Source organism: Diplotaxodon limnothrissa, linkage group LG16 (genome assembly GCF_057381915.1).
Source record: "Diplotaxodon limnothrissa isolate DT_005_m linkage group LG16, D_limnothrissa_male_GT1.1, whole genome shotgun sequence".
Classification (NCBI taxonomy): domain Eukaryota; kingdom Metazoa; phylum Chordata; class Actinopteri; order Cichliformes; family Cichlidae; genus Diplotaxodon; species Diplotaxodon limnothrissa.
This window is the reverse complement of record NC_140611.1, coordinates 14819199-14833943: the sequence shown is the minus strand read 5'-3', so window position 1 is coordinate 14833943 and position 14745 is coordinate 14819199. Positions and strand designations below refer to the sequence as shown.

Genomic DNA, 14745 nt, shown 5'->3' with positions numbered 1-14745 from the left:
CTTGCTGTATCTCATAAAATGCAGCATCTTAAATCAAGAAGCTCACACTGAATTTTTTGGACAAGAGTCTAGACTTCCACTGGTCTCGTTTCCATTCCTTGTGTTTCCTGGTCTCCCTCAGCCGTGGTTTTCTTAGTAGCCTTATAAGCTTAATGGCCTGATTCCCAGTCTCTTCCAAAAAGCTAATAAAATAAAATGTGTGTGCTGCCTAGAGTCTGTCAAGCATTAATGAGGCCACTGATGAATATGAGAGGCTGTTAATTGTTGATTTGATTCTGAGGCTGGTAACTGCAGCAAAGGGAGCTGGTAGTCTTCCTTTTGTCTTCATGAGAGTCTGTGTCGTTACAGCAACTGATCATTCTGGAAGAAACTTTAAGAGTTCTTCTGTCCTGACCTAAATTGATAAAGTAACGATGGACTTGCCATAATATGAATTAATACAATAGCAGTTGAGCTCTGTTTCCTGTATACCAAAAAAAATACCTTGACACAGCAGAGCGGAGGCTTAAACTACAAATAAATACCACCAGTGGACTGCTGAAAACTGCCACCTGTTGTATGAACTACCTAGTATCCTCATTATCAGCTCTGTAGCTTTATTTGCTGCCTCTGCTAGCATAGCTTTGCATTATTCACATTTATCTTCTACTGGGCCTTGGCGCAGGCCTTCAGTTCATCCTCTACAAACGGACTGATTTATAAATGGAGTGATGCTTTAAAGTGACAGGTATCAGCTGTGGTCAGTTTACAGTAATGCACTGGTGCACAGCAGCTGACGTGTTCTTCGTCAGCGTGAGTTGACACGAATTTAAATTTAAGCTGGTGTTACTCACTAACTTCCACCTTTTAACCAACTTTATTCTTTCTCATGTAAAGGCAGCATATAAACAGCATACTGCACGTATAGAGGATGGAAATCAGCCAAGATAGCTCATCTGCTTACATCTTATTGAATTCATTCACCCACAAAGAGCAGTAAGAGTAGCAGCAGCAGCACAGGTCAGCTGTACACTAAGAAAATCTACTGGAGCCCACAGTAGAAATCATTGTGAGCTCAACTTTTAGTTGAGTAAAAAAGTTGAGTAGGCGTGCTGTGTACACACTCAGAGCTGTGTGCATGAGACGACCGTATTGGGGTTGTGCTCTCTCTCTTTGACATTATAAAAATCAAAGAAAATAAACAAAATTTTGTGAAAATAAAAGTGAAGTCTGAGCTTTTGGGATACTTGAACATTTTTGAAACTCTGGCCTTGTTCAATAAATTCAATAAATTCAAATTCAATATGAACAATTGTAACAGCAAATGAGGAAAAAAACATTAGGCCAGCTTAAGAAATCTCTTCAAGTGTTTAGAAACAAAAAGAAAATGGCCTGAATGAGTGGGTGTGCAAAGAACGTTTTACTGGCAGTGTAACTGTTGCAAAATTCTTTTTGATTATATCAACTGTCTGCTGATGGGAAGTTAGTCAAACAGCCTTTGTCTGATAGGCATGTGACTCCTAATAGAAGTTCTCATTATAAAAGTTCTGTTCAAGTTTTTAATGATGAATGTTGCAGGGAAAAGGATATGAGCAATTCCACAATAAGCCATTACATCTGATTGTTAAGTCATTTCCCAGAAAACAACAGGCCTCTTTGTCCTCGGTCATGTCCACCCTAACTGCAGGAAACTTACATGAGTGCTCTTCAGCGGACGATTTGTGTTAATGGGAAAGAGTGAACACAAGCTCTCCATCAATAAACTTTCGTAATGAAATTACACGAGCCACCCGCAGTTAAATGTCTGACTCCTGTCAGTCGATATCCCATTTATTAGGACTAATAGGCCGTGCCTATTTATTGATACATTCACCAGCAAACAATAGTGGATTGAAATAGTCTGCCGGGACACCTTTTATTCATTCATTTCGTTCCTTAATACCATGCAGTAAAATTAAAATCATAGAGCAAACATTGAAGAGCTAATCATGACTGTTTGTCTTTTTTTATTGTCGTGTTGTCCTCGTCTGTTTTTTTTTCAGCAAGCTTCAAAGCCTTGGCTCTTTGAATAGGATCATATCATACTTTGAAGGACTGGGTGGTGCAGTTGCTGCGTTTAGCTGTATGTTGTGGTTCTTCTGGAAGCAAGTCATCAGAAACCATCTTGAAATTCCCCTGGTTGTTCAAAATGCCCTACAGCTAGAAAATCACTTACCCTGAGAGAGTGAGCTAGTTTCTATTGCACTTTGCTGATGTCCGTTCAATTAAGCTTAAGCAATTTAGCTTTCACAAATATCTTATGAGTAATTTGTCTAAATTGAAAACAAGCAATAACTATATGTATACGGTACTATATACTATATCATGTTTTTATTTTTTTAGACCTCTGTTACAGACTGGCAATTTGTCCAGGGTGTACCCACCTCCCGCCCTATAGTAGCTGGATGGATCCCTCTAATAAACAGTCTGATTATATTCTCACATTGCATGAGAGTTTATTCATTAAGCATCCAAGTCCAACAATATTAGAGCTACTTTATCAGTCAGAGGTGAGCTTCAGTTACTCATCTACCTGTTTTACAGCCTCCTTAGTGTATTAACACCTGAGGTAACAGCAGACTGACAGCCTACACTAACTGCAGATGAACAGCAGACAGAGATGACTCTGGGGTTAAACTTGAGAAAATACATATTATTTTTATTATTATTTAAATGCGAATTATTGGTCTGTTTTTTATTCCTGATTTATTGCCAAGTTATGATATTGTTTAAATATGTGAAAATATATTGTGCGCAAAAATGTTTTGACACACAAACCTGCCAGCCACCCTCAGCTGTTAGGAGGAAATGCTGGGTGTGGCTATTTATGTCTTTAATCCACTATAGATGGATTATGCACTTGAACTGTGAGGGGTATAAAACCGGACATATAGTGGTGGTGTTTTAAAAACTGTACCTTTAAAAATAAACAACTAATGACCATCTGAATCTGGTGTGTTAAAAAAAAACTATCCCTGTAATGGAAGCATCTCAAACTGTATCAACACACTTTTATTTCAAAAACATGATGAAAACTACCATAAAAGTATCTTTACCCCAAGACATTTACATTTGGGGCTATAGAGCCACATTGATTCTGGACTAGCTCTCAACTCCACTGTAAACTAAAAGTGATTTTTGCTCACAATAAAGGGGAACGGAGCTTTTAATATCAGGTAGCAACAACTGGTTGTTGCTGACAGAGGTGGGACCAAGTCATTGTTTTGCAAGTCTCAAGTAAGTCTCAAGTCTTTATCCTCAAGTCTCAAGTCAAGTCTCAAGTAATGTCAGGCAGAGTCGAGTCTCAAGTCACTGGTGTAAAAGTCCAAGTCAAGTCACAAGTCTGAAACTTTGAATTTCAAGTCCTTTCGAGTCTTTAAAAAAAACAAACGAAAAAATAATGTTGCAGTTATGCTAAATGTAAATATTAGACCATGTAATTTTAAAATCTGTGTTTTTCTCAACACATGACAAAATAGTGAACTTAGAAAATATACACAAATTGTGAAATTGCACCTCTATAAAATGCAGCTCAATTAAACCTAGCTCCAAGAATAATTTTCACCGACAGTTCTGAGATAAGCTGCATATTATTCTTGGATGCGGTTGTAGGACCGGCTTTAAAATCGCATGACAAAAATATCATACACGTTAAAAAAAAACTGCATCACCAACGTAGCCTGGACAACATTTGCTAGTTAGATGAAGTCAGCTATCTCATCGTAGCATATTTATATGCATATTTATAATCATACGGTTCTTGGAGTGAGTGCATACACTCATGAAGTTTAGTAACTTCAGGTCACTGCAACAAGCCCAGGTACAGTTTACCGCCGGATGGGTGCAGGACCTTGAAATGCACCGTGTAGAACGAAAGACCATCGTACGTATCATAAGTTTACCAGTCTCACAAATTGTCGTCATAAATACAGATTTGTTAACCGTTTATTAATAGGACCTTTGAGCTCAACGGTAATTAATTAGTAGTGGAAATAATTTCTGGTACGCGTTACAGAAATGTAGCAGTGACAATAATATTGTATGCTGTAATCGTACTGGGCAATTAGTGATACAAAACAACTGTTTTATTCTGTGAATAAAAGTATATGTTTTTGTCAATGTACCATAATAACAGAAGCGAAACGCAATATTGTGTCAGAACAATTCACTATTTATGCACAATAAACACAATAAACAAAGGAGCATAGCGCGACAATTTCTGTTCAGCGCCAGACTTGCTTGTAACCTATATCACCAATTATGTTATGAAAATGACGTATTAACTACTAAAAAACACTGACCTTCGTGTAAATGCTTGGAGCAGACTAACCTGTGAGCTGGAGTGTTCTGGGACGTTATATTTGATCTTTGAATGGCTGCAATCCAGGCCATCCGTCGCGTCTTTGTTACTTCGGAAACATGGCTCGAACAATTTCTCTTCAACGACGTAATCCGATAACAACCGATCTCTTTACCCGTCGGCTTCCCGTGGCTGTCATGCGACCGGCTATTGCAGTTAATAATACAACAGCTTCTTGACATCTTTGTGTTTCTTTTTATCGCTGTATAACTGATTTTAATTGAAAGCCTGCGTGCGCTAGTACCGCTTGCCACGAGTTCCCAGAATCCTTTGCGGTTCTACCCGTGAATGACGTGACATTTTCAATCTCTATATAATATGCATGTTAAATTTTATATTTGGGGTAAAATATCAAGTCTTTTCAAGTAAACCGGTTCAAGTCCAATTCAAGTCCCAAGTCATTGGTGTAAAAGTCCAAGTCAAGTCACAAGTCTTAGAACATTTTTTCAAGTCAAGTCTAAAGTCATAAAATTAATGACTCGAGTCCACACCTCTGGTTGCTGACATCCCAGTAAAGATACCCCTTTGAAAAAAAAGTGCATAAATTGTTATTTAATACTGTGTTGTTATTTTTATTTAAAGTAACCCATGCATGCTGTGTGTATATGACTCATTGAAAAGTAGCTGTGCGTTTACCATGCATCACTGTAATTTAAGTGACACTTGATTGCTGCTGTTGTTGTTGTCCTCTGCAGACATATTGCTGAACTTTCGAACTACATTTGTGAGCACGTCGGGTCAGGTCGTCTACGACGCCCGCTCCATCTGCGTTCACTACGTTACCACCTGGCTCTTTGTTGATCTCATTGCCGCCCTGCCCTTTGACCTGCTGTATGCTTTCAATGTCAGCGTGGTGAGTCTCCCCTGTGTCTTACTGTGTGTGTGTGTTTCTGTCTGTTGACATTTGTGTGTGACCACACCAACAGAACCGAGAATCAAACAGTGTGAGTGTGACAAATCAGCCTACATAATTTAAACTAGGGCTGCTCGATTATGGCAAAAATGATTGTCACGATTATTTTCACTGAAATTGAGATCTCGATTATTTGACGATATTTATTTAACAATAACAATGTGTTGCATAATGACTTTAAAGATTGTCAAAAAAGATAATATAAAATAGTGTGCAAATACTGATAACAGTGCAAATGTTTGCAATATAAAAAATAAATGAAAAATGTAAACATCTATGTTTAGTGAACTTTGCAGTGTTGCTCTGTGGTGCAGCTACGACACTGTAGCAAAGTTTACACACTATGTCTACTTGATCCACATCTGACTCCGCCAACCCATAATGTTTCCACACCACTGAAGTTTTTTTTACCTCTCTTTTCAATCAACGGCAGTCACTCTCCTCTCCAAATAACTTCTGCTTAGCTTTCCGAGCTTCCCTCGGGTCCTCTTAATTGTTGTGACACGTTCGAAACGCAGAGAGGTGCGCTCGATTTGCCACACGGAGCAGCGCAAGAGTAAAGCACGAGGGAGGGGCTAATAATCGGCTCAGTCATTTTTAATGATCGTTGAAAGCCCAGATCGTAATTGTGATTAAAATTCAATTAATTGAGCAGCCCTAATTTAAACCCCAATAGTAAAGTTAAATATTTGAATACTGACATGTGTTCAGTTTCCATTCATTTTCAGCACTAACACGGTGAAGGAAGTGAGCTTTGTTTTTAAAGGGAACATGAATGCATAATGTAACAAGCTCCCATGTGAATTCACCACATCAACACCAACATGTCTCATGACGGTCCACACACTGCATGTCTCACAAACAAAAAAAGATGAACTGATTACACACGCACATATATACACATATATATTTGTATATAAAGATTAAAAATGTTTGATTTCATGTGAGTGAATCCATTAAAGCTCCAACTTTTGAGTAAAACTACCAACTGTTTGAACAAATGATGTGTATTATATACAGTATCCCACATTACTGAGTGTCAACCTTTCTTAATGATTCATTTGATTTAAGAAATACAGTGAATGAAATATTGCCAGAGCGCTGAGATTGCCTGTATCTCTGTGCAGTACTTTGGCGTCCACCTGTTGAAGACAGTCCGGCTTCTTCGGTTACTGCGGCTGCTGCAGAAGCTGGAGCGCTACTCACAGTACAGTGCTGTGGTCTTGACCCTGCTGATGTCCATGTTCGCCCTGCTGGCCCACTGGATGGCGTGTGTCTGGTACTTCATAGGTCGAAGGGAGATTGAGAGCCAAGGATCATCAGACATAGGTTAGTTCGCCCTTTTTTCATCTCTAGAAAGCATCTGTGTAGATTAACTCAGTCACTGTTTTGCTCAAGTTTAATTTTTGTGTTAGGTGTACGTTTCTGTGTTGTATTACTTTGTACTTCTACTCTATTAAATTTCATTGGACTTCCTGACTTGTTCAACTAGTTATGTCACGATTGTGAGTGTTGGGGTCGTTATTCAAAAAACCGTAATGTATCACATAGTACTTGTTAGATTTATTAAAAAATAATAATGCAGTATGTCACATAATGACTAGTTAACAATATGAGCCTAAGGGTAGAGTCCCACACACTCACACAATCCTTTATCCTAATGGGGACCCACATGCAATTTTACTTTTAGTGTTGATGTATGAAAAACACAGAGCAAAGGGACTTCGCAGAGATTACCACAGTGATTGGACTTTAGAAACATGTGCAGTGCTGTGAAAAAAAAGTATTGGTGCTCTTCCTGATTTCTTGTATTTTACTAGATTTGTCACAGTCACAGATCATCAAATACATTTTAATATTACACAAAGATAACACAAGTGTATACAAAATGCACTTTTAAATTATGACTTATTAAGGAAGCAACGTTACCCAAACCTACCTGGCCCTAAGTAAAAAGGTAATTACCCCTTAAACATAATAACTGATAACTGATTGTGCCACTCCTGATAGTAAGAACTGTAAACAAGTGTTTCTCATAACAGTCATTAGTCTTTCACGTCACAGAATTGTTTAAAGTACTCGGGGCGATCGTGGCTCAAGAGTTGGCAGTTTGTCTTGTAATCGGAAGGTTGCCGGTTCGAGCCCCGGATTGGTCGTTGTGTCCTTGGGCAAGACACTTCACCTACTGCCTACTGGTGTTGGGCAGAGGGGCTGATGGCGCGATATAGCATCCTCACTTCTGTCAATCTGCCAGCTGTGGCTACAACTGTAGCTTGCCTCCACCAATGTGAGAGTGAATGAATAGTGGAAAGCGCTTTTTTGGGTCTCGAAAAGCACTATATAAATGCAATCACCAGCAATCACCAGTCACCAGATCTCAGTGGATGTGCAAACAAGAAATCTTCAGCACCTGTGTGATGCTGTCATGTCAACATGAACCAAACTCTCAGAGGAATACCTCCAGGTCGTTACTGAGCCTATGCCATGAAGAGACAAGTTCTGAAGACAAAAGTGGTCCAACCCAACCGTACTTAATAATTGTTCCATTTGTTTACACATACCTTTGATGGTAAGTTGAGGGTGTGATGTTACAGCCATGTATTAAAAATAGAATATTACTGCAACAAGATGAGCAAGCTCAAAGATATATACTCAGAAAAACAGAGATATGAAAAAGCAAACTGTATTGGTAATGGTAAAGAACGGTTCCTCCATCTGTAGATGGTAAACTGGTTATTACAGTGCTTTTCTACTCATGCGCTACATAATGTAGTAGCGGCTGTGGCTTAGGTGGTAGAGCAGGTCACCTACTAACTGGAAGGTTGGTGGTTTGATCCCAGTCTGCCAAATATCCTTGGGGAAGATACTAACCCCATGTTGCTCTCTGATGCATCCATCAGAGTATGAGGTGTGATGAGGTCCAGCTTTGCAAATTGAAACCTGGCTGTTCCAGTCTGCAAATATTCTTGGGCAAGATACTAACCCAGAATTTCCCCGCGAAGCATCCATCAGAGTGCGAATGTTAGGCAGAAAGCTTTTAAATGTAGAAAAAAAGTGCATAAATGAATGGGTAACTGAGGCATGTTGTATGTTGTTGAGAAAAAGCACTATAGAAGAAGCAGTCCATTTCCCAGCTCAGTACTTTCTGACTACCCTTTTCACTCTGATGAACACTGGAGCAGCCATGGGTCAAACCACCAATCCTCCCAATAGAAAATGACCTGCTGTACCTCCTGAGCCACAGCCATCCAATGTCTTAAGCCTTTACATTTAGCTGTTTGTAACACCAACCACTGACAGTTGCCTTGGGTAGGCAGAGGCAGGCTAGCTGTCTCTAGGGTGTGTGTCTCTAGGGTACTAGGGTAACCAGCAGACATGGAATCCTCTAATTTTAACGTTGTACAAGAAAGATAAAGTATATTTATTCTTTATCTCAGACAGGGAAGCTGCTTTTACGATAATATTCACTTGATGCCATGGTGTTAATCAGGCTGGAAAAATTCTCCCTGAAGCAAGTTAACGGCCCATTTCCTGTTTGTGGAGAGCTTTCAGTGACAGTTTTTAACTGTCATTACATGTTTCACACATATAATGACAATTGTGCTCTACTCAATTACACTGTAAGCATTGTCCTCAGGAGATTATTCTAGGCTTCCCAAATGGAAATTTAAATAAGATCTTGTCTCATTGTTTATCCACTTTGCAGTAATGACAAAGAAAAATCTAAATTCATCCTCATTCAACTTTAACTATTTGAGCACTCACCTAACTTGTCTTGCTCCAAAGTATACCTATCCATTGTAAAGCAATAACAGTAATATTGTATTAGGAAGAAAGGCACAGAGGCAGTTATGCAGAAATACGACTGTGTGTGCCTTCGTTTTCAGCACGACCGATGCTTTTAATAAAACACAGAAACTTGAATCCCACGGGCGACGTGAAACCCCGGCTTGCAATCTGATAAACTTGTGAAGATGTACAGACAGACTGGCAGTTTCCAAGGGTAAGGGGATCAAACTGTAATTTTTCCAACTCTGACTGGGGGCAAAGACCGAGTTGTTTGTGTGTGTGTGTGTGTGTGTGTGTGTGTGTGTGTGTGTGTGTGTGTGTGTGTGTGTGTGTGTGTGTGTGTGTGTGTGTGTCTTTCGTTTTGTTTTCTAAGCATCACACAGACACACACAAACAGACATTATGTATAAAATCCTGCAAACTGGCTGGGGACCTTGCTCTGGTTAGTATTGTCCTCATTTTCTCATTTCTTCCTCCCTCCTTATCTTTCTGAGTGATTCTTACCAACCTACCTGCACTTATCTTTTCAGCATAAGGACAAACAGTAACATTGTGGTCAGTTCATGTCATCAGCCTCTCCACTCACTATTCAGACAGACAGAGTCTGTCAGTCTGACCTTTATGTGACACCAACTGTGATTCACAATAGAGCACTGGTATCAGCATGTACATACACTGGATTACTCTGTCAGTCAGTCAGCTGGAATTTAGGAAACCCCCACTTTTTGTTTGCAACTCTCTCAATAATTGATGGACAGTTGAGCCATGTCTGTCCCTATAGCCTGAGGTGGAGCAGCAGTCACCACACACACAAACAAAAGCTAGTTTACAGAAAACAAGGATGATGATATGGGTTGGCAGAGAGTATGCTATATGCTTCAGAGAAGTCTATAGGTTTTAGAAGAAGCTTGTGATGAATTAATTTAGGTCCTTTGCCACTATGGGAGCTAAATGTTGCACCCTTTCAGGATGTTGTACTAAATGTGCTAAAATTTCAGTTAGGTACTTGCAAAGCTGTCTCCAGCAGTTATTTTTCATTCTGCTCTTCTGGTAATGAGGTCCCAGACCAGAACCACACATACACTATAACATGCTGCGTATGGAACCAAGAGTCTTCTTTTTATTTTGGGCTAGCTGTGGCTCAGGAGCTGTGGCTCATGCTCTGATGCACCATCAGAGCATGAATCTATGTGAGTGTTACATAGAAAGCACTTGAATGAAGCATGCTTTATAAAGTGCTCTGGTCCATTTACCATAATGTATGATATTTTATACTGTCTATGGTCTCAACAGCCACTAGAAAAATCACAATGTCTGTCCTGCTGTAACTCCTTTAATTAGTGTTAACTTGATCCGTCATTCTCTCTCGGTGGATCTCAGTCTGCAGATGTTGCTTGACATTGACCAAGGGCCACATGGTTATGGCCAGACTGGGCATCTCCAAGACATGGGCTCATCCAGGGTGAGCAGCTGCTAATAGTGGTTGCAGAAGGAAAACGTATGGAACAGCCCAAGGATGATGAGTGCTGTGCTGGAACTAATCTGTCCCGCAGCACTCCAACTTGCAGCTTAAAAGACTCAAGATTGAAAGGATGAAGTTCCCACCAAAAGGATAAAGTTCCCAGAGTGGAAAGGCAGCTTTTGACTGGGTAGGAGACAGAAGTTCAGGACCACAGACAGCTCACTAGTTCTGTCAGCTCGTGTGATGCCAGAGATCAATGAATAGATGCATCCATGTTGTATTATTTATATTCCCTGTCTTGCTGTATTTCTTTCTTTCGACTCTGCTGTCAGCGGCTCAGCTGGGTTTCACTGGTCCACTCATTCACTTGCAAATGCTTTTTTTTCAATAATTTATCCTTCACTTCCTTTCTCCTTCCCCTTACATTCATTTATCGATTTCCTCCTTCCTTTTACTTCCTTTTGGCCTTTGTAGCCGAGTCGCTTTTGAGCCATATATATATATATATATATATATATATATATATATATATATATATATATATATATATATACACACATGTATATATATATAAACACCCAGCACCCAGCATATATATATATATATATATATATATATATATATATATATATATATATATATATATATATATATATATATATATATGGACTGAAAGACAGCACAGAGGCACTAATCATGGCAGCACAAGAACAAGCTCTGAGTACAAGATCCATAGAGGCTGGGGTCTATCACACCAGGCAAGACCCCAGGTGCAGGCTGTGTAAAGATGCCCCAGAGACAATCCAGCACATAACAGCAGGGTGCAAGATGCTAGCAGGCAAGGCATACATGGAACGCCATAACCAAGTGGCCGGCATAGTGTACAGGAACATCTGTGCCGAGTATAACCTAGAAGTCCCGAGGTCAAAATGGGAGATGCCCCCAAGGGTGGTGGAGAATGACCGAGCTAAGATCCTGTGGGACTTCCAGATACAGACGGACAAAATGGTGGTGGCTAACCAACCGGACATAGTGGTGGTAGACAAACAGAAGAAGATGGCCGTAGTGATCGATGTAGCGGTTCCCAATGACAGCAATATCAGGAAGAAGGAACACGAGAAGCTGGAGAAATACCAAGGGCTCAGAGAAGAGCTCGAGAGGATGTGGAGGGTGAAGGTAACGGTGGTCCCCGTGGTAATCGGAGCACTAGGTGCGGTGACTCCCAAGCTAGGCGAGTGGCTCCAGCAGATCCCGGGAACAACATCGGAGATCTCTGTCCAGAAGAGCGCAGTCCTGGGAACAGCTAAGATACTGCGCAGGACCCTCAAGCTCCCAGGCCTCTGGTAGAGGACCCGAGCTTGAAGGATAAACCGCCCGCAGGGGCGTGCTGGGTGTTTTTTTTTATATATATATATATATATATATATATATATATATATATATATATATATATATATATATATATATATATACATATATATATACATATACATATATATACATATATATATGTGTGTATATGTATATATGTATATATATGTGTATATATTAAATATATACATATATATATATATGTATATATATATATATATACATATATATATACATATACATATATATATACTTTTTGTCAAAGATTTTGTCAGTGTTCCCAGATTAGAAGGACAACTTTTGATTTGGTTCAGCCACTTCAGTCTGCTCTGCTTGAAGGTGAGGGGAAATCAGGACCTTGGACAGCGGCTGATAAGCTACACTTGAACACTTTTGCTGCCACCAGAAAGGCTCCACTCATATTTCTCACACAATAAATAAGTTGTCATCTGTCTAGGCTTGTGTAAGTCTGCTCATTTTCTTATACACTGATGAGTCTAATAGGGAATATGTATATATATCAATGCTGTGTGAACTATGTCTGTGTCCAAACCAGACATTTTACTATGTCGTTAAAAATATCTCTTTTGACGGCATTTACACTTCTCAAAAAAGGGACAACAAATGGCTGGAAAAGTTTTTTGTTTTTTTTTAAACCCAACAACATCTGAAGGACCATTTTGCAATTAAATAGATTAACTGGCAACATGTCTGTAATATGGGTATAAAAAAAGAAAAGCAGAGCTTCTATGAATTAAAAATGGGCAGAATTTCCGCAATTTGCAACGAAATGCATTTACAAATTGTAGAAAAACTTTAGAATATTTTTTCTCTACATAAAAAGTCAGTTTCATTCTAGTTGATGTTTGTTCAGGAAACTTAGGAGGTGGAACGTACGGGATGTACAGTACAGTGGTGCAGTACATCCCTAGAACAACGTCTAGTTTTGTACTTTTAAAGTGTAACAGAATGAAGGTGATAAAGATATCAGCTGAGTGCAGTTGAGCTGAATAAAAAGACTTTTATAATTCATTGTATTCTCTCACTCTTTGTCTCAGGTTGGCTCCATGAACTGGCCAAACGTCTGGGTACCCCGTATTTCCCCGCTGCCCTGACAACGCTGTTCCCCTCCACGGTCAGCAGCATTCCAGCCGACAGCAGTCAGTGGAACGTGTCTGGGTCAGAGGTCGCAGGGCAAGGAACCTGGAATTCTAGCCAGTATTACGGGAATGTTTCAGGAAGCGAGACTGCATCTGGGACAGCTGGTGGGAGTGGGAGTTTCAGTGTGCTGGACGGCGGGCCATCAATGCGCAGCAGCTATGTGACCTCCCTCTACTTTGCTCTGAGCAGTCTGACCAGTGTAGGGTTTGGAAATGTGTCAGCCAACACAGACTCAGAGAAGATCTTCTCCATCTGCACCATGCTCATAGGAGGTAAGGAATGTGTGCACACATCTTAGTGCTTCCTCTCAGAGTTTGAAGCTCTTATTCTCCTCTCAGCCTGAAGTACTCGTTCAGCTCTTTTTCAGGTGTGGGTGAGTCATAAACAAACAGCTGCACACATTTTGTTCCATCCCTGGTTTCAAAAGTGTTTCTTTTTTTCAGTAAAACATAATAGATTATCAAACTTGTATGCAAATCCTCTCACTCACTGTCTCATTACTCTCATTTTCCAGATTGAAAGGTTTCATTACTTGCTTGGCCATGAAATTCTTTTGTTGTTCTCAAGATGCATCACAAGTACTGAGCAGATTTAAATGAAAATTTTGATTCAAAGAAGCAAGTGATGGTGCATAAAAACACTTGCTAAATTTATGATTTATGAGGATTTTTTGCCTTTTTGTCATAAACTATTACAATGACTGTCTCTTTCTTATTCTTGATTCCATTTTTGTTTGAGCCTGTTGAACGGTTGTACATGGGCTCAATAGTGGATCTACTCTAGCTTAATCACAGATGAAAGATGTGTTCGACTTACAGTGTGCTACTTGTTTGAACTCTGTGTTCTTATGCGTGTCCTCTTTGGCCGCAATGAAGAGAACTGAATGTTCACGAAGATAGCAATAAATGAAGAATCGGGAAAGAAATGGAGTCACTGGAAAGGTTATCACGAGAGAAATGCAGCAATTTATGGGCAGAGGACACAATAATGTGTGCAGATGTCTCAGACACACACACACACACACACACACATTTCTTTTTAGTGGGTTAAACCTTGACATTAACCATAACTACTCACATGCAGTTGTGCAAGTAAATACTGAAAGACACATACAGACACACACACTCAGCTAATAGGTGGGAAAACACATTCTGCAGACAGCTGATAGAATCTGTGTCCAACAGTCGTCCAAGAAAGAAAAATGAAATCTATATTTCCCAGTCGAGTGAAAGCAACACTGTAACTTTAACAAAGGCTGATTTAAGTGTGCATATGTACTCTGAACCAATGATGTCTGCATGTATCTCGTAGATGGCAGGAGAACGCTTAATGTAAGAGTTACAGGGAGTTTTAGCTACTGTCATGGTAAATGGTAAATGGACTGATTCTTATATAGCGCTTTTCTACTCTCCCGGAGTACTCAAAGCACTGTATACAACATGCAATCAGATCATCAAAGTACTTTTTCCACCACCGTGTGGCCCGTTTGTTGCAACAGCAAGTAGGCATTTGTTCATTCTTATTTTCAAAGAGTTCTGCTACAGCAGCACCTTAGACAGCACACTTTGACTGTGTGATGGAGGTTAATATGTGCATTTTGCTAATTATGGAAATGTCATAACTTCTCAATCTGCCTACAGTAGCATGAATCTGCCTTTACTTTACCTATGC

At 39.7% G+C, this 14745-nt stretch overlaps 1 protein-coding gene across 1 annotated transcript in view; it reads left to right on the top strand.

Moving 5' to 3' along the window:
* kcnh3 (potassium voltage-gated channel, subfamily H (eag-related), member 3) overlaps positions 1–14745 on the top strand; it is a 187855-nt gene that overhangs the window by 152668 nt on the left and 20442 nt on the right. Inside the window, exons 6-8 of the mRNA XM_085374900.1 lie at positions 5074–5231; positions 6419–6620; positions 12972–13346. Coding sequence (XP_085231026.1) covers positions 5074–5231; positions 6419–6620; positions 12972–13346 — 735 coding nt within the window. The remainder of the gene's footprint in view (positions 1–5073; positions 5232–6418; positions 6621–12971; positions 13347–14745) is intronic.